Genomic DNA, 23129 nt, shown 5'->3' on the forward strand with positions numbered 1-23129 from the left:
TCTGTTTTTAGGTTATATTCCCGATGCCTATCAGAAATGAAATCTAACAACAGAAATATCTACATCCAATGGACGCTAATTAATAAAATATCCTGGCTTCATTGTTATCAGTGTTAAATAATTCCAGACTACGTCCAGGCCCACTGGTATGAAGATGAGAATGTGCGAGCTTTTCATAGTTCTAACAGTTGCTAAATGCTTCATTTCTTATGTGTGTGTTGCATTCATTAGATGATGTGCGCCACCACCATGTGTCGTCTTTCCTCTTTGAATTTAAAATGAATTTTTTAAACTTACAGGTCATCTTTTATGCTACATACATGAATTAATAACGTTTACACGAATGTCTTTCCTTTTATTTCTTGTGGTTTATTATGGAGTATTTTCTCAGTCAACTGTAAATCATGTTACATGTTTCAGGAATCATTTTAGTTAACAGTTTGGAGATACAACAGCACTGAATTTGAAGACCTCTTAACTTCTGCCATTGGCTAGAAATAGTAATGTAGCTAAGAGCCTCTTTTTACAGCTTATAGCAGCGTCTCTCATAACTGCATTCTTTTTCGTTAAGAGTGGTTTGATGATCAGCAGCTCCGAATTCATTCATTCTTAGATAACAAAAGTCATCGGCTTCCAGCTGCTTAAGTGACAGAACGTCGGTGAATTTCTTTCCTTGCATTAGCCACTTCTTTGCCCACAGCTGTCTCTCGGCATTTTCTTTTTTTTTTTTAGCCTTGTGGTCTCTGAAACCGCCTAGGCAAATTCCTGTGTAAAACATCTGTGCAAAACCAATCAGGATCTCCTACAACATAAACTCAATGAACGTCAGCTAAACAAATCATCACAACAGGGTGGCGCTGTAGGCACGTACTAGTGCAGTTGGTTGGGACGTGTGGAGGCTGATACGAAATTGGTTGATCGGGCGACCGACTGCCCGATAAATTGGTACGTATGGTGGTGGTGGTGGTTAGTGTTTAACGTCCCGTCGACAACGAGGTCATTGGAGACGGAGCTCATGCTCGGGTTAGGGAAGGAAATCGGTCGTGCCCTTTCAAAGGAACCATCCCGGCATTTGCCTGCAGCGATTTAGGGAAATCACGGAAAACCTAAATCAGGATGGCTGGAGACTGGTACGTATGTGGGGCGGGGCCTTAAGCCTTCTAGTTGCCCAAAAAATTTCAGGAACGTAACGAGACGAAAACAAAAATATTTGTTTTACAGTTCGTGGAACAGAACCTAGCAAGTTCTGTGACCCCACATGGAAATTGTTCTCGGTGCGGACCGCAATCGCCGCACATTTCTAGCTACACCATCAGCTAAAAATCGACGGTAACGTATGCGGTGTCTTTAGCGTGGCTGCTTCTGAAGTACTAGCAGAAAGAAGCTTAGTGGCGATAAATTAGATCTTTCTTCGCGAAGGTATGCAGTATGGCAAATGACGACTAACAGCTGCGTTCAAATCCCAAATCGGCATCCAGTTTCAATTTCTAGCATATTCAGTACAAGAATTCCCTCATAGGAAAAGAATTGTTTCATTGCAAGGTGAACAAACTGCTGCAAGCAGCGTTAACGCAAATTCGGCAAAATACAACCGACAAAACAATTACTCACAGCAACGACTCGGAACTCGATAAATACTGCTACGCAAGAAACCACTCCTAACTTCTAGAGCAATGTAACAGCACTAACCATCGCACAAATTACGGAGCGTCCAGTAATTAAAGTGAGATGTTCCAACACCACCCTTCTGACCCCACCTCATCACTTCGAAAAAGGAGCTAATTACGCAATTTCAATTATTTGCATTTTTTTTTTTTCGCAGACGGACAAGAGCTTATTTAAAGACCATATTGTCGGGATAGCCCGTTGGTAAATAAATGACCCATGAGTGCCCGCAGGTACCACAATTCTAAGAAAGCATATAAACGCAAACCATGTCTAGTCATAAACTAGGTAAGATTTCACTTAATATACTGTTATGGAAAATATTTCAACCTTTTAACTCTTGAACTACGGACGTAATGTTGTTGGGGATTCATTCGTATGTCAATAAAGATGCACTCACCATTTTACTTAGAAACGCCTACATCTGAAATACTACTGATTTCACAAACTTGACTATTATATTTCATTTATTTATCTTTTTACTTCAGTGATTAGAAATTAAGCTTGTCTTTGTTTACTGCGTACTGAAGGAACAACGTTCAATTATCTTCATATTCTCATGTCTAAGTTTATGAAATTCCAATTTTTCCAATGGTTACTGACTAAATAGTGTACTCACACTGAATGTGAAGTAAACATAAAATCGTACCTCCACAACAGCAGACGTGATTGCTTGTACAATACAATTAGGTATTTCCTAAGTATATAGGGATAACAGCATTTTATTTACGGGAGAGTAGCGGAGATTACATCAGTTGTAGCAGCACAGTAGTTTCATGCAGTTGAAGACTACTCCAAGCGCCGTTGCTTCTGCTAAGAGGTTGTAATTAATTCCGCCCTTAATTGATCTGCTACCAGGCACCGCCACTAAACAAATAGAAAATTTCTCACTACATAGCACATGGTTTGCGTTTATATGGTTTCTTAAAACTATAGCCCCTGCAGGAACTCCTAGGTCATAGGTCATTTATTTACCAACAGTTTTACGACAGGATTAGTTTCCAGAAAGATCTATATAAGGAGAAACAAACCTAACTAGTCATTATGTACGGCTGAAACTGCAGACTCACGCTACAGCTGGCATAAGTATCATGTTTTCATACATTCTTACCCTTGTAACATCTTTCCTCACTTGCAGAAGTACGCGTATGAGTACTTTGCATAAAGTACTGAATCCAGATTGTATTCCCACACTGTTATAGAGGACGAATAGTAAGGGATCAGTATAAGAACTGAGGAGTAATCAGAGTACAAACAACTTTCATAAGTACGTTACATCAGACGACCAATATAGTTCACTTGTGAGTACCACAGGCGTGAATCACGCAGACAGTGGAACAGCAGCCAGTGAAAACGACGTACTAACGCGACAGAAAATTTTCATTATGCCCCTTTTCTGACAACACTCGTAGCATCGACAGAGAAATAATTGGAACATCGACCGAGTAACGTATAACGTTCATAAATTGCTGTAGGCAGCGAGGAAACTGTGACTTTCTTACTTTTGACAGTGGCAAGCAGAAGTCTTAGAAGGTACAATATTAACATCTTACGCTATTTTCTTCAGGCGCAAATGATAGAAGCAGATTAATTCATTTATTCCCACCCAGAAATGTCTTACCATAAGTCCTCAGTACTTACAATTGAGCGTTTCGAGGTACCGTGTTTTTGACAGGTCGGAACCACGTTTGATATCCCGCGCCTGTCAAGAGACTAATAAATCGCATTTCCGCAAGTAATGTGTGATACTTTAAAGCCAAGTAAGGGACATATTGATTAATTTGCTATTTTGAATGCTCTGTTTTATTCTGTCGTTTAACTTTGCGACATATGGTGACAATTTGTGCCAAACTTACCTACCTCTTGACAGGACGCACGAACGAAGATACTGTTGAAAAACCATTCCAGCATTCCCAGTTCGGAGCCCTATAAAACAGCACAAAACTGAAGTTTTTAGTCTCTTACACACCAGATACGAGTTCTTTTACTGTAAAATAGAGTTCAGTACTTCATTTTCCACACACAATTCCGTATTTTACCTCCAGTAATGAATTTGTCGTACCGGATGCGGCCATACTGTGCGTGTCTGAGACTAAATGCCAGATACTCCACTCATCCTTTCACTCATCTGTCAGTGAAATTTAATGTCACGAGATTCGACACTTTTTCCCCAGCATTTGCATTTCTTAATTCTACAATAAAACCAAGTTACAGTAAAACTGTTATTTATTAGTAATATTTTTTATTTGTATAACCAGCAATGTCAGCCGCGATATCGATCATCAATGAAATGTCTTTGCCGCTTCTGACCTAGATTTACCTGGCACCTGACGATCAACATCTCTGGAGTAGCTGTCACTTGCTCGTGTAACGGTAAAGTTTGTTATAGTTTATGTGTGAATTACTTCAAGACAATGGAAGACAAGATTAAGAAAGATTTACACGAGAAAGAAAATGCAAATACCCAGTTAAATCGCCATGAAAAGAGGGTTAGTACGAACCGCAATGTCAAATACAATTTTATTCGTAATAAGGCGCCGAGGGGGGTGTAGCCACAGCAGTGGGAGTAGCACTTTCTTTTAAACTCACTACGAGGACTTTGTAGTTTAATGCTGTTTCACAGATAGGAAAAACCGGGGCATGACTTAGAATCGTATACATTCGAAATGTGCGTTTGAAATAATTGTATCAGCATAAAATTTGATTTCTTAAATGTAACTAGGTAAACAACAGCGACTCTGTTGTAATGACAAGAATGTACATATATATTATATTTTGATGTAAGAAATGTACGCCTTGCGTTGATGAAGGGTCACATTTTTTTGCAGCTAGTTGTCAAACCTTAGAGGTCAATAGTCGAAGCTCGCAAATTGAAATAAATGAATTATTTATTGGACCATAAACATGACTTGTCACCTGTTTCACCCCAGTATAAAATTAGTTTGTAACACATCAGAATTTCATTCAATTTATAAGAAATGAATACGAGCAGCAGCGTCGTTGCGGATTAGTTATATGGCTTCTTTGGGAATACTGTACTCGTGTTTCTATTCAGAGACAACGCATTAGCGTAATTCCCATGAGAGCACCCATCCGCCGCAAATACTGTTAAATTACGCGTTTTTCCAGCGGTAATACTGCATAGTTTGGATGATCGGAACAATAGTCCTATTAGCAGGCTCTCATTGGATGATATCGGGGATGTGAACGTTTGGATGTTATGGTACATTGTGTTATCGTGTACACAGAGTTTCCATTTCGCTTGTGTTCCGGCAGTTACAAAATGGATCCAGTAAATAAACTTGCAGTTACTACTAGTTTTTGTTGCAATTCTTACTGAGCTCCACTATTGTTCTGAGGTCTTCTCATGCTTTTGGTCATTCAGAACTTATAGGTTAAATGCAAAACACTAATACTCGTGTATTTGAATTTAACAACTAGAAAGTGGTTAGGCCTATTGTAAGCTAGCCATCCACTGGAAATTGCAGCAACAAGTGTAAGCAAACGAAAGTAATTTGTGTGACTGTTCATTAATGAGTGATACCAAAATTCCATAAGTTAATGATTTAACAGCCATGTTCAGTCATAAAGTATTTACTGTATGGGCGTGGTGGTGTATGGAAGTGTCATTGAGTCTTGAATGACCCTTTCAAATTATTTATACACAGTACTCTCCACATCATAAAAAGTTTGTGTATGCAGATTACCTGCAGATAGTGTAATAGGCATATACTGGTTGCAGGTGTGTCTTCATGTCTGAAAAAGTGTCCCTCCCCCTATCCATCCCACCCACTGTCCTGGGCATCTCCCAGCCCCTCCCACTCCCATAATATAGAATATGGTGTTTTGTTGTTTGCTCTGCTCCAGTTATACAGTGTGTTTGCAACTGAAAGTTATTGTTTGTTTTTATTTTATTTGGAGACTTGTCACTAGTTGATTAGTTGATAAAATTTGCTTCATTGTGTGCTTTATCGTCATATAGTGTCAAGAAACAAAATAATCATTTCTAGTATATGCTAGATGGTTGATTGGCTGCTTTGGAGAAGGTGATCAAACATCAGATTAGGGAAGAATGGGGAAGGAAATTGGCCATCCCCTTACAAAGAAACCATCCCAGCATTTGCCTGAAGCGATTTAGGGAAATCACAGTATTAAACCTAGTAAATCAGGATGGCCGGATGCTGGTTTGAATATTCTAGATTCCATTAGTGCCTGTATAAAATGATACCTCAAGATTATAACAGTTTTTAGGAAGTAGCAAACAGAGTAAATGGGCTAAGATTTGGGCTTTTTTTTTTTAATAGAGGTAATTTTCACATAGTCAACAGTTTACAGCAACAGTTTGTTTCTGACCGACTGTAATGAAAGTCAAGTATCACAGATAGTAATGGTTCTAGTTTTTGCGAAAGAAAATGACACTAGGGTTATTAAGGAAATCCAAATTCCGTGGCACACCATGGTTGATGTAAATCAATACACAGAACTCTGAATTTACACAGAGATTAAGTGATGTATGTATTGTAGATTCTTTAGACCATAGTGGGAAGATGGTTTTTCTCATAGATGCAAGTTTAACTATGGACTGGGAAAGTGTACAAAAAGAAAGATTGTCATGATACTTTCAGTGGTTGAAACAAATTGCAATGTTACCTTTCAACTTAACCTAGATATCGGACTATGGTTGGTAAGTACAGACTCAATTCTCATCATAATCCATGCATAGGTCTGATAAACCTAAAATATCATTCCCCTTGGTGGATTGCCATCTCTAGACCTATCTATGTACCTCTAGCTAACACAGTTTAGGCCACCATGCACAAGTAATGTCATATAAACTAAACATATGACTTGTCATCTACTCCTCAACATAGAAAACCGTATACTTGGCTGGGGTGGCAGCACTCTCACATCTTTCTGATACAGAGAGAGGCCTGGTAGTAACAATGTTCACTCTGGGATTCTTACAAGTAAAGCACTGTTGCATGCTACTCGAGTGTAAATCTGTGCCTTGTATAGTATAAAAAACACTGACTGGTGCTTTTGACAATACTCATAACTTATATGACTGAAGCAACAGGGAGAATGCTCATCACTACAAATATGGCTGCCGTGGGTGGCTTGGCTGTCTGGAAGGGACTTCTTGGTATGGTCTGGGTGGCAACTGTCAAAGTGGAAGTTTTGCTGTTGGTTGGTAGATGTGATATGGACAGAGCTACTGATGTAGCCATCTTTGAGGTAGAGGTCAACATCAAGGGAAGTGGCTTTTTGGGTTGAGGAGGACCAAATGAAGCGGATATGGGAGAAGGTGTTGAGGTTGTGGAGGATTGTTGACAGGGTGTCCTCACCCTTGATCCAGGTCGCAAAGATGTCATCAATGAATCTGAACCAGGTGAGAGATTTCAGATTCTGGGTGTTTAGGAAGGATTCCTGTATATGGCACATGAATAGGTTAGCGTAGGATGGTGCCATGTGGATGCCCGTAGCCATACTCAGATTTGTTTGTAGGTGATACCTTTGAAAGAGAAATAATTGTGGGTGAGGATATAGTTGGTCATGGTGACTAGGAAGGAGGTTGTAGTTTTGGAATGTGTCAGGCGTTGGGAAAGGTCGCATTCAGTAGCGGTAAGCCCATGGGCTTTAGAGATGTTAGTGTAAAGGAAGGTGGCGTCAGTAGTGACGAGCAGGGTAGCGTGTGGTAAAGGAACAGGAACTGTGGAGAGGAAATGGTTGTATCTTTTATATAGGAGGGTAGGTTCAGGGTAATAGGCTGAAAGTGTTTGTCCAAGAGAGCAAAGATTCTTTCAGTGGGGACACGGTAACTGCCACAATGGTGAGTCCTGGGTGGTTGGGTTTATGGACTTTATGAAGCGTGTAGAAGGTAGGAGTCCGGGGAGTTGTGGGGGTGAGGTGAGAGATGGACTCTGGGGAGAGGTTCTGGGATATGTCTTAGGATTTGAGGAGAAACTGGAGATCCCACGGGATTTCTGGAATGGGGTCTCTGTGGCAAGGTTTTTATGTGGATGACTCTGAAAGCTATCGAAGTCCTTCTGCCAGGTAACTCTTGTGGTTCAAAACAAGTGGTGGAGCTTTTTTTCAGCAGATAGGACTATAAGGTTGGATCAGTTTTTAGGTGGTGGTTTACAGTTCTTACTGCAGATGTAATGTTAGCATACATGTTGAAGTATTTGGGGAATCCTCTCTGCTATATGGTGAGTAGCAACTATCCTTTTCGTAATATTGCTTTTACATTATTTCTTAAGATTAGCCTGAACATGCAGACAAAGACCTCAGAAGGAAACTTCAAATTATAATATGCGTGGATGGGTTACTACACATGTTGTTTGGAGGTATTGTTGTTTCAGATCCTTTTTGGGAAGACTGCATATTAAAATAAATAAACTTAATGCAGTAACTTTTTTTCTGGCAGTTGATATATTGAAAGAATTGTAAAGTTTCATTATCTCCATTTTTGCAGGACACACTTATAGATCACATGGAAATATCTGTAACAGAGGCAGAGAAGAGAGAGAATGGAGCACTCAACATCCGGGACTTCTATACTGTCTATTTAATAGAGACCAAGTGAGTATGTCAATGATCTGTGTATAATATGTGAAACAGTGTTGTGTTGTCTGTCTATTTCTTGAGTTATTTTGCCATCGTAAAATGGTGAATGACTGAAGGTTAAGTTTGTGTCTTTGTTACACTGTATGATGTATGGCTCAGTATTGTATTGTATTTTTTGTTGGTCCTGTTGTCTACATAGCAGCTTATGCATAAGACAGTGGACAAGTCAAGTTATAAATATACAGGCTGAAAGTCATTTCAAGGCATACATATTTAAGGTTACAATAATGCACTTTACACGTAAGTATTTATATAAGACATTTCATAAGTTTAAATATTCTATTATAACTACAGATCCGAATGTCTGGGGCTTCAACTGGAGTTCTATTGTTTTCTTTTGTTGGTTGTCTTTATTTGACGTCTGGTAGTGATTGAAAGCCAAGTTGCATCATTATGCAGTCTACATTAAACTATAACTCTTTCAATAGCTATTTGCAGTATACCTCTGTCATTTGCAATGAAACTCTTTTTGTTGCAACGAACTACTGAATAGTACACTGATCACTTGAGAATGTAATAGATGATACAGAACTGATCTCAGGCAGTGATGGGATGCTCCACAGCAGTGAAGTGGTGTATGAGTGCCAGTCTCTTGTACTTGATCAGCACAGTAAATGGCTCAGCATAGGGATATGACTGAATGGATGAAAGAAGCTTTCATGTTTAAAAGTGCCTGCAACTACATGAAGAGCAAAGTTGGTAGATTTGTTGGTGTTGTGAGTGACACTCAATTTGACTCCCTAGCAGTTTCTGCTGTCATTGTATCGATGTTCATCTCAACGAGTTTGTGAGCTAACACATCAAATGGAATTGCAAAAACATTTGGAATTGTGTATCTCACTAGAGGCGTTGATCACTGCAGCACATGAAGCACCACATCTTACAGGACCAAAAACCACATGGGCAGTAGCTGATTGGAGGCCTTTAGTGTGGCCTAACAAGTTGCTAACAAGTTGCTTTTTTTGCCTCTTTTTCAAATTGTGTGAACTGTCAGGTGTGCCAACAGCCCAATGGGTTGTTTAACTTGCAGAGTGTGGAGGGCGTTCTTCAGCCAGAAGCGGTTTTGGGTGGGAGTATACACTGACTAGGGTCCACTCGTTCAGTTTTTTTATGTGACTTTGCGGCAGTTGTTCTTCCCGTGAGCCGTATGTGACTGGAACAGAAAAGGGAGGTAATGACAGTGTCATGTAAAGTGCCCTCTGCCACACCTCAATGGATGGCTTGAGGATTATAAATGTAGATGTAGATTCCTTCCCTATTATCTCAGAGTAGCACTTGCAACCCACATTCTCAGTTATTTGCTGTAAGTATTCCAGTCTGTCTTCCCCTACAGTTCTTACTCTCTACATGTCTCTAGTACTATGGAAGTTATTCCCTGATGTCTTAACACATGTCCTATCACTGTCTCTCTTCTTCTTGTCAGTGTTTTGGTTCCTTTCTTTGCCTGTACTATGAAGGACCTCCTCATTTGTTATCGTGTCAGTCCACCTAATTTCTGATGTTCTTCTGTAGTATTATATCTCAAATGCTTCAGTTATCGTCTGTTCTGGTCTGTTACCACAAATGTAAACCGGAAAGTTCATTTCAAGATTTTTGATTTCCCATTTGTCCTTCCTTCTACCTCTCCACATTGAGTATGCTGTGGATAGTCATGTCTTTCAAGATTATAACAGTCCTGTTTACAGATCTGTATGCAAACCTTCCTGGTGTGATGTACACTGAGGCACCTAATCACACCTTGACTGGCTTGCTAAATCATCTGACCTAATCCCAGAGAAAATATCTGGAACTATTTGGAACAGCAACGGCAACACAGTAACTGTCAACCCCGTAATGTAATATCTCTACATGATGTAATCATCAGTGAGTGGCTTTATATGGATATGGCATACCTGAAGAATCATGTGAACTATTTTTCTTGTTGAATTGTGGTCGTGAGTCTATGCTACATTACACCATGTTTCTTGCAGTAACTAATTTCCATTCAAGTGTCGTTATTTCTATATACCTGGCTAGGCGGGCATAAATCACAAAGTAGAGGGCAAACCAACTCCATTAGGTACAAGCCTAGTAAAGCTCTACAGTCTTCAACCCATCCTCCAGGCTGAGTCCACTTTCACGTATTCTGTTGTGTGTTGAAGTAATTATCTACCGGTCATGCTACAGTGCTCTTCTTTTCTCTTTCACTGATTTCTTTTTAGCTGGAGATAGGGACAGGAAAAACTGGTCAATTATAGCTGATACTGGTATTTTATTTCTGAATGACTGTATTTTTCAGCATTTGTCTGGTCTGTTATAACAAGATTTTTTTAGTTTTTGTTAGTGCCAGATAAAGAAAAAACAGGATATAAATGCACTATAACAGCAGTACTGATTTCTTGTTTTTTCTTTTTTGTTTTTGAATAAAACTTCATTTAAGAATGGAATAATGTTCGGTCATAAAATTTTTAATGTTTTGAAATATTGGGTCATTAGAGAAAATGAGACAAGCAATTGGTGCTATTTTAATAATATTGCTGACAGTTATAAACAAGCAACAAACTTGGTGTCAGAATTGGCAAAGCATTGCTGAGACTGTCATTTACCTGTTGTATGGCATAGCCTATTAGATGGTAGGCCAACACGTGCAGTGTGCAAGACTCTCTCCCATCTGGTCTATATGATAATTCCTCACTGTTATGGGACATCTGTCGTGTTGCAGAATGGCATCAACCCTAGTCTGGTAATATTTCATGAAGTGAGGTGGAATGAAGTGTAATACTTCATTTGCTTCAAAAGATCAAACATTTGTCTGCCATTCCTGTGAAATAATAAAAATAAAGGAAATTATGGCAACAGCAATAAATTAAAAACTTAACCATAATTCTTTCATAACTTATTATAAAAAAAGAAAGTAGTTGATCTGCTGCCTTTGTCTACATAATATGCCTTTAACTGCGTGGGGTCCTTGGAAATGGGCGCCATTACACAGAAAATAGATCTTCATCCTTAGTTTTCACCCTTTAGTACTGACCAATCGTAGCATCCAAACAGTCGTATAATCCTAGATTATAACAATATAGGTAATTTTTTGTGGGTCTAGTGTAGTAGGGGATACATCCCGTCGGCTTTGGACAATGTCGTCACAAGTCGCCAGATAGCAGTTTACCATTTTCGCTGTTGCTGTTATGTTTCAGTTTCGTTTTTTTACTGATTGCTTAATAAAGCGGATCTGTTTATTCTATCTCGTGAGATTTTTTTTTAAAAAAGCCAAAAAACACTTATCAGCCACTGAAGGGAGCTACAACACTAAGAAGAATCGCTTCTCGATTGGCGACTTGTGACGTCAATGTCCAAAGCCGACGGGTTGTATCCCCTGCTACACTAGACCCTTTTTTGTTATATTCAACCTCTCATTGCTTTTGAGAAAAGTAGTGAACTATGGACAAACTAAGTTTTCTTTCATTATTTTGATTGTATGTATCTTGAAACTTGTAATGTAAAACTGATTGTGTCAGCAATAACCGCTGTCCCTAGCTGGAAATCCATTTGTGGCTCATTCTGCCATCACAGGACACCCCACCCCCATCCCATCTTTCTCCAGGAACATCTATTGTTACACATTCATTGCTGGCTTTCCAGGGACAACAGAGCTTATATCAGTGCTGGATTCTTATCTTAGCTCTACCAGTGGGGAAAGTATCATCATCTAAAGATCAATCAGTCATTGCTTTCAAGAATGCTGTAATAGATGTAATTCTGATCTGAATTATAGTAACCTATCAGCTTTCTCCAATTTATTAATTGGGAGAATCAACAGCTCAGTGTGGAATCTAAATGTGAAAGTATTTATTTTGTTTATGTATAGATTAAGTTCGGGATGACCATGTGAGCCAAAACCACTTGGTCTTGAACAAGTGAGTTCATAGTTTACAGTATGCTGGTTTGAAGAAATTGGAAACTGAAGAATTAATAAGAACACAGGCAGATTCAAAATATGACTAAATAACAGGTTACTTAGAAAAGTTCTCAACTGTTGTGAGGAATTCTTGCACAGGAATTGGACACATGGTAATCTTTGAAATTAGAAATTAGACTTGAAGACAATAAATGCTTACAATGAATTTCCTCTTCTCTGTTTAAGGAGAGGACAATTTGTCTGTTGTAGTGAGAGGCATTCTTTTTGTGTACTTGTGATATATGCCTCTAATCAGAGTAAGGTCACACTGGTTATTCTGTAGGTGTTGCATTCAGGAGGATAACAGTTCAGAGTTCTGTCCAGGAGTTCAGATTTAGCCTTTCCACAGTTTTATTACAAGAATTAAGCTAAATATGAGCTCTGAGAATAATGTCTAAGAAACTTGAGAACAGCAATATTTTGAGTAGTAAGAAAGAAGTCCTGTGACGTTGGCTGCTTAGACAGTCTCTTGTACTCAGGCGACGCAGGTGAAAAGGATTGTGACCTGATTATGGCTGCACAATGGGAACTGACAGACTGTGAATGCAGAATGGAGCCAGAAACATACGACATTCCATTTTGGAAATTGTTAGGAAATTCAATATTCCTAGATGTGCTGAGAGTACCAGATTTCAGGCATCACCTCTCATCGTGGACAACACAGTGGCAGACAGCCCTACTTTAAGAAGTGAGAGCAGCGGCATTTGTTTAGAGTTGTCAGTGCTAACAGATAAGCAACACTGTGTGAAATAATTGCAGAAATCAATGTGAGACATACAACGAGCTGAACATATCCGTTAGGGTAGTGCAGTGAAATTTGGCGTTAATGGGCTACAGCATCAGAAACTGACAAGAGTGCCTTTGCTAACAGCACGACACTGCCTGCAGCGCCTCCCGAGGGCTAGTGACCATATCGGTTGGATCACAGACAACTGTGCCCTGATCAGGTGAGTCCCAGTTTCAGTTGGTAAGAGCTGATGGTTGGGTTAGTGTGGTGGACACACAACAAAGCCATTGACCCAAGTTGTCAACAAGGCACTGCACAAACTGGTGGGAACTTCATAATGGTGTAGGCTGTGTTCATACGGAATGGACTAGGTCCTCAGTTATGTTCAGTTACCTGGAGTCCATTTGCAGCTGTTCATGGACTTCATGTTCCCAAGCAACAATGGAATTTTTATGGGTGACAATTCACCATGTCACCGTATCATAATTGTTCACAGCTGGTTTGAAGAACATTCTGGACAGTTCGACTGAATGATTTGGCCGAGCAGATCGACCAACACAAATTCCACAGAACATTTATGGGACATAATCAAGAGGTGACTTTGTGCACAAAATCCTGCAACGGTGACACTTTCACAGTTTTGGACAACTATAGAGGCAGCACAGTTCAATATTTCTGCAGGGGACTTCCGACGACTTGTTGAGTCCGTGCCACGTTTAGTTGCTGCACTGTGCCAGGCAACAGGAGGGCCGACATATTAGGAAGTATCCCATGACTTTTGTCACCTCACTGTACCCCGCTTGGTCATGTGTGGTATCAATTAAAATTTTCTCTTCTGTAATCTTGGAAAAATATTTCACCACTTTGAGATTTGGCTTATCCACTGAACAACTTCCCAGCCTATGATATACAATTAATTGGTGGTTCCATAAGCCAATAACTAAGGACAAAAGTGCTGTGCAGGCCTTAATTTCTGTACCTGTGAGTTGTGAACCGTCTTCTGTGAGCTAATAATTTTGAGTTATAGTTGTGGAATCAACTGATCATTAACAGCCTATCTGTTAGTTAATATGAGGGCATTTCGAAAAGTGAAGATACAATGGTTCGCAGTCCTTACATAGAACATTTATTTAGAAAATGTCAGTTACATCTTATTAACTGGATTATTTGTTATTTTTTGACATAATCACCCCCGTTATCCAAACATTTGTTAAGTCGGTGCACAGACTTTTGTATCCCACAGTCACAGAAGTTTGCCGCCTGTTGTCGGAACCACATTTCAACTTCATCTTTTGATCTCTTCATCGTCATGGAATGATTTTCCACCAAGATGTGACTTCAGGTAATGGAAGACATGGAAGTCGGTGGGCGTAAGGTCCGGACTGTATGGCGGATGGTCCAATACGTCTTATTTGAATTGTTTGAGTAGTGCTTTGGTTACGAGCGCTGTGTGAGGCCGAGCGTTGTCATGAAGCAAGTGAACTCCACTTGTCAGCATTCCCTTGCGTTTGTTTTGAATTGCCCTTCGAAGACGTTTCAAAGTCTGGCAACATGCAGCAGCATTAATTGTTGTTCCGTGAGGCATAAATTCCAACAGAAGAATGCCTTGTCTGTCCCAAAAAACAGAAGCCATGATTTTCTTTGCTGAAATCGTCGTTTTGCATTTCTTGGCTTTTGGCGAATTCTAATGGCACCATTGCATTCGCTGTTGCTTGGATTCAGGTGTGGTGATAAACCTGCGTCCCGTCACCTGTCACAATGTGATCAAGGAACTCGTCACCTGCTTCAGCATAGCGTGTGAGGAAGTTGAGTGCAAAGCCCATCCTTTTCTTTTTGTGTTCTTCCATTAACAGTTTTGGAACCCAGCGCACACATAATTTCCTGTACCCTAACTTGACAGTCACAACATCATAAAGAGTTGTCATTGACACGCCCGGTATGATCTGATGCAATTCTTTCAAGTGAGACGTCTATTCGCACGAATTGCTTCCTCTGTTCTCTGAAGAAGGGCATCAAAGATCACAAATGGCTGACATGTTCTTTGTTCGTCATGAACATCGGTCCTACCTTCAAAGAAATGACTACACCATTCTGTTACATTTTCTCGATTCATAATGTTCCCATAAACTGAAACAATTTCTTTGTGAATATCTGCTGGTCGCTGACCTTTTGCATGAAGAAAACGTATGACGGAGCGCACTTCGCATTTGGCAGGATTCTGAATTGGCGCAGCCATTTTAAACATGACCTACTCCAACCAGAAGCAACATTCAACTGCCAAATGACCGCAAGGAGAAAGCTAACGGTTCAAGGTTAACACCAGTGTTGCCAACGTGCTCACCAAAACTCTTCTGTTCCTCTGGCGTACGGTATATCTTTACTTTCCGAAATATCCTCATATCATTACACCATTTCAGTACTTTGATCCAAATTAAATCAGTAAACACTCCTACAGTTCTGGATTCCATTGAAATTAGAAATGTCTGAGAGTTGCCAGAAACTGCTATACGACAGTTACACACTTCTCCATTAAAAATTATTACTTTTATGTTACTACACTTGAGGATGCTCCAGATGAATTCTCATCATCAACTAACTGTGACCCCATTAATTGGAAAGTGAACAGTGCTGTCATTATCATGTGATATTATTGTCAAAGTTCTAATAATTATATACTGGTGTTTGCGACTTAAGGACAGCAGTATCTTCCACATTGTGTGTCACGTAGTTTGGTGAAACTTGGATCATACATAGAAAGAAGTGCAACGGTATAATACAGAAGGTAACTGGAAGAAATACACAATGAAACAAACAGAAAGGCACTTTTATTCAAATACAATAATTAAACTGATGTCAGCACGATTCATGATGGTCCCAGGGTGCTATAAATGACATGGCTTTTAAAAGGGTACGTGATCACTATGGATGGCACTGCACGCTATGCAACCTGGTCTGATCTTTGCCACAACATTGGTAAGGCGTTCTTATGGTGGGGTGTTACATTCCTACACCTTAGTTATCAAGTGCTGGATGGTTGTCGCTAGGTTTGGATGCACTGTAGTATTTATCCCACATGTATTTGATGACATGTAAGTCTGAGGGAATGGGTGTACTAGTTCATTCCGCAAATATCCTCTTGTTCCAAGAGCTGCTGCTCCTCCACTGTTTGATGCAGATACACATTGTGAGCCATAAAAATGTAGCAGTAGCAGCTGAATGCAACACTGAAGACACATGGTTGGGGGGGGGGGAGGAAATATCGCTATAATATTGACCGGTGAGTGTTGTTTGTTCAGATTTTGAGGTCAGTATGCTCATGCAACATCATGCCTCCTGGCATCCTAACACCTGCACCATCGAAATAATAGTGGTTGACAATGTTCCTGGGTGTGTTGTGTTTTTCCACCTCTCCATATAATGGTACATCCAGCATTGTCAGATATGATTGTTTTGGTGGTCCAGGTGTTAGGATGGGAAGAGGTGTAATGATGCATGGCCACAGTAATTTCAAAATCATTGAACAAGGTACACTCACTGGTCATTGTTATTGTGGCACTGTACTTCTTCTCCATGCATGTCTTTTCAACAGTAGTATTGGCTACGACTTCATTTTTATTGATGACAATGTGGTATCATAGCGGACAGCACAGGTGGAGGTTGTCTCGGAACGAGAGGATATTCGGCAATCGGATTGGCCTGCCCGGTGTCCTGACTTAAATCCCATTGAACATGTGGAGGGTCTGTTGGGAAGACATATTGCAGCATGTCCACGTGAATCAGACCGTACAGCAGTTGTCAACCATGTTGGTTTAGGAATAGAATGCCCTACCACAAAAACTCCTTACCGACCTTGTGGCTAAATGGGAGCACACTGCAGAGCATGCATTGGTACCTAGTTCACACCCTATTAAAAACCGTGTCACCTTTGTAATTGACTTGATAGCCACAGGCAAGGCTGCCTACATATCTTGGATGAGACCCTCTGGCAGATATACCGAGTGCACGTTGGCTTTCTTTCCAGCCCTGAACGCTATCTGCCTAAAGGGTTCCATAACGCACCTAACATTGGACCTCTCAATAACTAGTAAACTCTCCCCCTCATGTGTCTGCTCGGACCCTCCTGAAGGAGCAGCCACCTGTCCATTCACAGGGTGACTGGTCAAGGCCAGGCGGCCATTCTTCACATTGACCCTCTGCCCCGAGCTACACGGGCTTGTTACCACTCTCCGCTCAACCTGCGGTGAGCATGAGTCCACCACATTGGGGCACTAGGAGGGACTCGGGAGCAGAGCCTGTGGCCAAAACAACTGACACCTACGATATGCCAGATTCTCTGCCACTGCTACACCCCGAGACAGCAGCCTGAAGGTGACTGACTATAGCCGAAAACACATTCAGCTGTTCGTGAACAGCGGCTAGTTCCTCCTGCTTCTGCAAACACCCTAACCATCCTAGCAAGACTAAATGAAGAAGGAAAATATAGAAGCAGATAGACTCCTAGTTACGCAACTTGCTACGCGCCTGATGTGTTACCAATGGACACTAATGTGTTAATGAGCCGTGTAGCCGGCTGTTAAGTGAGCAACTATTGTTCTACAGACTGAATCAATTCACCCTTACATAAACGCAAGATTGAACCTCTTAAATAAAGAAACATGCACGAAATTTGATAAATATACTAATAGGAAAACACAGAAAAAGATACTTAACTTGCCGCTCTGTAGAAGTGTGTAAGCCAAGAGCTGGAGACTGACTGACTGACTGACTACCTGCCTTACTGAAAGGGCATATGGTTACCTTCAAAGCAAAACAATTGGACAGCTACTGCACTACAGACTGAATGAATTTACACTTACAAAAAAGTGAGATTAAAAAGAAACACACACACAAAATTTAACAAATATGAGGAAGACACTTAACTTGCCATGCTGTAGATGTCTACAAGCAGAGAGCTTGAGCAAATATTACGATACCCCAAGTATTGACCTGGAACTACTCTCCATTATATACATAAGATAGTAAGATTCAGGAATTTATGATGTACTCTAGAATGTTTTTGGACTGCAGTAAGCTATATCTGCCCTGTTGGAAATGTGCCTCATTGTTTACATTCACATTCCTCTCAAAACTATCATCCACACTTTTGGTTTTCCGACTTCGTCGAATTCACACTGTTGCAAATGGTCAGTTGCAATATACCTGGCTGAGAATAACAAAGTGACAGACACTAAGGTACAGCTACCATTGCAACAACAAATCAGAGTGAGCGTTTGGTCACACCTCCTGTCCTGTAACCTGTTGTCGTATTACTCTGCTTTCTACCTCTGCTGCGGGTTACATGTCAGCTGTATAGGACGGTTGCAGACTGTTGTATAATTGTTGTGATTTGTTTCTCTGCACAGTATGTTTCTTCTACGGAGTGTGTGAAGCTAAGTGTGCAATTACTTAAGGAAGTGGTGCGGCCGTTACGATATGCAAAGTGAACGCAGTAGTGCATGTTGAGGGCGTGGGTAGGGGGGGGGGGGGGGGGGGGGATTTTGAACATATTCAGCGTGGGACTGCACAGCTGCAGCTACCAAAATCCTATTGTGAATGCACGTAACAGTGAACCAACCACGTCATCCCTTCCATGCTTCACTATCAAACACTTTATTTTAGTCCCAGTGTAGATGATGTCAGTTGAAACTTGTGTGGATGTAGATAAAGATCTTTTGTCAGGATTAACAGCGTGATATTGTTGGAAATGTTTAGTTCTTAATGCTCAACAGTGAATCAAGATTCATGGACTTAACGCTACACTCACATTTTCATTAAATGTTAAATTTTTACTAATAAAATCATCTATAGATAATAGCTGAGTAATAATGTGACCAATAAAAGAGGCCCACAATTTAAACTGTACATTCTCTTTGACACACTTTATATAAATGTTACACCAAATGAAGATAATTGAAAACCCAAAATACATGTTAGTATAAAAATAAAGCTATAAGGAACAGTCAAATGAAAACGGAATACCCACCACAAAAGGCCCATGGGATTGTTCCATTCAAAAGTAATAACACAAGTTATAAAGACATTTATCTCGTTGGGAGATGAGACAATCAATTCCTGTTTCGTGGAGTGCAGTTGGCTGCCGACAGATCCACAACTGCACGTACCCCTGCACTTGCTCAACCGACTGAAATTTACATTTGTGTCTGTCTTTCTTCAGATCGCCATATATGTGAAAACTACATGGTGAAAGATCCGGTTTGTACAGAGGATGTTGCTGTGTTTCCCAACCAAATCACTGAAGTGTAGCCCTTCTCCGATTGGCAGTGTGAAGGCAGGCTTTACAAACAGGGCTACAAACAGACAAAATTCATGGTTCACTAAACAATTATCAAGTATGAAAAACCAAGTTATGGTGTTGCACAATATATGTAGCAATCAGAAAACAGAACATGCCAGATTAGCCTATATAAAATGCAGGAATGAGTATAAAAAAGCCATCGTGGAAGCCAAAAAAGCACATAATTTCAATACCATTGATAATTCTACAAATAAGTGCAAAGCTGCATGGAAATTAATAAATGGTGTTGCTAAAGATGTAAGAAGCAAAAAAATTAATATAAGTCCCCAAAAATTCAATGATTTCTTTATTAAATCTGTTGAAAATGTAGGAAATACTATAATCAAACCTGATATCAATTCATCAGAGTTACTTTCTAAAAATGTTTGCAGAACACCAACAGACACAGGTACGTTTATGTTCTCCAAGGTCTCACCTAGTCATGTCCTAAGCATTGTAAAACGGATGAAATCTTCAGACAGTGTAGATATATACGACATATCCTGTAATTTACTAAAGAAAGTAATAGACTATATTGTGTACCCCTTAACATTCTGTATAAATAAATGCATATCTGAAGGATATTTTCCCGAAGAACTCAAAGTGGCTAGGGTAATTCCAATATATAAAAAGGGAGATATGGACTCACCTTGCAGTTACAGACCAATCTCCATAGTCCCAGCTTTTTCTAAAATACTGGAATGTGTAATTTACCAACAGCTATCTGTCTATTTTGAAAAATTAGGAATAATTAGTGAATCTCAGTATGGTTTTAGGAAAAAGTTGTCTACTGTGGATGCTATAGACTTTGTAGTCAAATACTTACATCAAGTGTTTGAGGATAAGGGCTATGCTCAACTCACATTTTGTGATCTAAGCAAAGCTTTTGACTGTGTAAAGCATAAGCCACTCCTAGAAAAACTGGAATTCTATGGCATTAGACATAACAGCCTTAAATTAATAAAATCATATCTTCAGAATCGTAAGCAAGTTGTTTGTGTAGGGAGAGAAATGTCAAGTATAGAGCAAGTCAAGGTAGGTGTTCCGCAGGGATCTGTGCTGGGCCCCTTTTTGTTCCTGATAATGATAAATGATCTGCCGTCATTTATCAAGTCCACCACTGTGTTGTATGCAGATGATACAACATTTCTTCATGCTAGTGAGGATTTCAATAGCCTTAAAACTTGTGCAGCAAAGACAATTGACCAAGCATCCTATTGGTTCAAGGCAAATGGATTCCTGCTGAATGAAAACAAAACACAGCAGATGGTCTGTAGTCTTAGAGACAAGCTTCTGTCAGACGATCCAAGTTATGTCAAATTTTTGGGGGTATACATTGATGATAAATTATCTTGGGGTCAACATGTACAATATATTAGTGGTAAATTGTCTAGAGTTATTTACCTGTTAAGGCGACTTATGAATTGTGTTCCTGAAAAATATGTTAGAACATCCTATTTTTCATTCTTTCAGAGTATAATAACATATGGAATTATTTTGTGGGGGAACTCTAGCTGTGTACATGACATATTAATACTGCAAAAAAAAGCTATTAGGATAATTACTGGTTCTGCATATAAGGCACACTGTAAACCATTGTTCTGTGAACAGAAAATCATGACTGTTATAAACTTGTACATATACTATGTTCTAATTTATACAAAGGAGAAATTACCAGAAACAAAAACCAGAGAAAATGTACACAGCCACAATACAAGAAGGAATAGGTGCCTCTATATTCCTTACCACAGGTTGTCAAAGTCACTCAACAGCTACGAAATCATGGGGTACAAATTATTTAATAAACTTCCTCAATCTGTTCAAGAATTACCTGAACAATTATTCAAACAAACAATTCATGACTGGCTAGTCCTCCACCCATTCTATGACATAAGAGAATTTATCAACTGTAATATAATACTATAATGTTAACAAGAAACCTGTTGTTTCTTTCAAACTATTAATTGTATTTTAGTATGTATATGACGTTGTCTATTGCTGTAATGGCCGAATGACAATAAAATTATTATTATTATTATTATTACCTTGGGCCGCTGCAGTTGAAGGGGGTCATCATGACCTTACTGGAACTTGCGTGAACAGCTGGGGAAGATGTGAGATGTTTCCCCCTGTTGGTTTTCCTATTTCTCCTCGGGCAGTCAGAACATTGTTAGACAGAATCATCCTGTTGCATGATAATGCCCGTCCCCACATAGCCAATCGGAGAAAGGCTACGCTTACCAATTTGGATGGGAAACACTGCAACATCCTTCATACAGCCTGGGTCTTTCACTGTGTGATTTTTACATCTTTAGCATCCCAAAGCAAGGCGTGCATGGACATCTGTTTCAGTCAGATGAGAAAGTACAGAAGTGGGTGCAGTTGGGGATCCGTCAGTGGCTGACCACATTTTATGAAACAGGAATTGGTCATCTCATTTTCTGGTGGGTCTTAATGCCTATGATGACTACTTTTGACTGGAACCATTCCATAGTCCCATTGTGGTGGGTGTTCGGTTTTCATTTGACATGTAGGAGAGCACAATTGCTGTATTTCTTCAAGGAGTTTAAATCACAGCCACCTAGCTCAACCACTAGTGTCATTGATAAATTATTGTATTTGAGGTGTTGTGTACCCATCACCTTTATCTCTGATTGCTCCAGTAATAGTAATGCAACGATTAGTTTGTAGTTTCAATCTAGTCTTTTTCTTAACTTCGCAGATAATGTAAGTTGGATTATTCGACATGTGGCCTGGTAATATTCATTTTTATTGATGTAGTGAATTTGCTGTGAATTTACAATTGTAAAGCTCTTCAGAGGAGCACTTTTCGAAGGTGTGTTTAGTGCTTACCATTTTATTTTAATTTAAGTTTTCAAATTCATAAAACTGTGGTGAATTTTTAAATTTTCAGAGTAACAGACCCAGACTGGAATGGTGCATATAGTCGCATAAGCAGTGTCTGGCGGCGTTACTCGGAATTTGTTCTTCTGAGGACATACCTCGAGCTGGAGTATCCTTACATCGTTCTGCCTCCACTACCTGAGAAGAAAGTTCTGTATCCATGGCAGAAGGCAGCCTCGGACACCTTTGACCCTGATTTCGTCGATAGACGGCGAGCTGGTCTCGAGGTTAGTTGCGAGAGTCTATTTTCTATTTGTGGATGGAAAAAGTCTTGTAGTTTCCTCGTCCCACACGTTACTGACTGCTTTCCAAGAAGAAACACCGGTTCTTAATTCAATGATTTAAGAGATGAAACTGTAATTATTAATGTTGACAGTTGACAATGATACTAGAAATTGAATTAAATACTAGAACTGTTCAGTTTCCAAAGGGTACGATCTGACGGGACTGTTAAATAGTGTTCTGATCACTACTAGATCAACTTTTTCTGTAGTTAAAGAAGTCTCACATTTTGAAAGCTTGGAATTAAGGGTTTAGTTAGTTTGAATCCTACACTAGACATGGATAATAGAAACTTGATAACTTATGCCACAAATAGTGCTCATATGAATGAGGATGTTTTTGGGGGACTGAAGGCAGTAACTGATCACTGTTTTTGGGATGGCGAACTGAAAAGAAGTTATTAACGTGTTAGTGGCAGTATTGCACACGATTCATGAATGTACGTCATAAATTACTCTAATAAGAACACTTGCATAATATAATCAATAACTTTGATTATAAAAATTCCACCAAGCTCCCAATAGTTGCTTGATCTAGTCACATATTCACTGTTTTTCTGTTGCACTACATTTCAAACGCTTGTACTCTGTTGTTTTCTATACTGATTATTGTTCATGTTTCACTTCTGTCTATAGTACACTCTAGAAAAATCC

The 23129-nt window shown here is 39.7% G+C and overlaps 2 protein-coding genes across 4 annotated transcripts in view; one reads left to right on the top strand and one right to left on the bottom strand.

Annotated features, from left to right (window-relative positions):
• LOC124552730 (calcium-binding mitochondrial carrier protein Aralar1) overlaps positions 1 to 3744 on the bottom strand; it is a 719518-nt gene extending 715774 nt beyond the window's left edge. For both annotated transcript variants that reach the window (XM_047127069.1, XM_047127068.1), the window contains exons 1-2: positions 3705 to 3744; positions 3526 to 3591 (exon numbers count right to left, since the gene is read on the bottom strand). In XM_047127069.1, the coding sequence (XP_046983025.1) occupies positions 3526 to 3591; positions 3705 to 3740 (102 nt within the window). In that variant the 5' untranslated portion in view covers positions 3741 to 3744. The remainder of the gene's footprint in view (positions 1 to 3525; positions 3592 to 3704) is intronic.
• Positions 3745 to 4023: 279 nt separating this feature from the next.
• LOC124552559 (sorting nexin-4-like) overlaps positions 4024 to 23129 on the top strand; it is a 77781-nt gene continuing 58675 nt past the window's right edge. For both annotated transcript variants that reach the window (XM_047126881.1, XM_047126880.1), the window contains exons 1-3: positions 4024 to 4154; positions 8141 to 8247; positions 22205 to 22421. In XM_047126881.1, coding sequence (XP_046982837.1) covers positions 4080 to 4154; positions 8141 to 8247; positions 22205 to 22421 — 399 coding nt within the window. In that variant the 5' untranslated portion in view covers positions 4024 to 4079. The remainder of the gene's footprint in view (positions 4155 to 8140; positions 8248 to 22204; positions 22422 to 23129) is intronic.

Source organism: Schistocerca americana, chromosome 10 (genome assembly GCF_021461395.2).
Source record: "Schistocerca americana isolate TAMUIC-IGC-003095 chromosome 10, iqSchAmer2.1, whole genome shotgun sequence".
NCBI classification, from domain to species: Eukaryota; Metazoa; Arthropoda; class Insecta; order Orthoptera; family Acrididae; genus Schistocerca; species Schistocerca americana.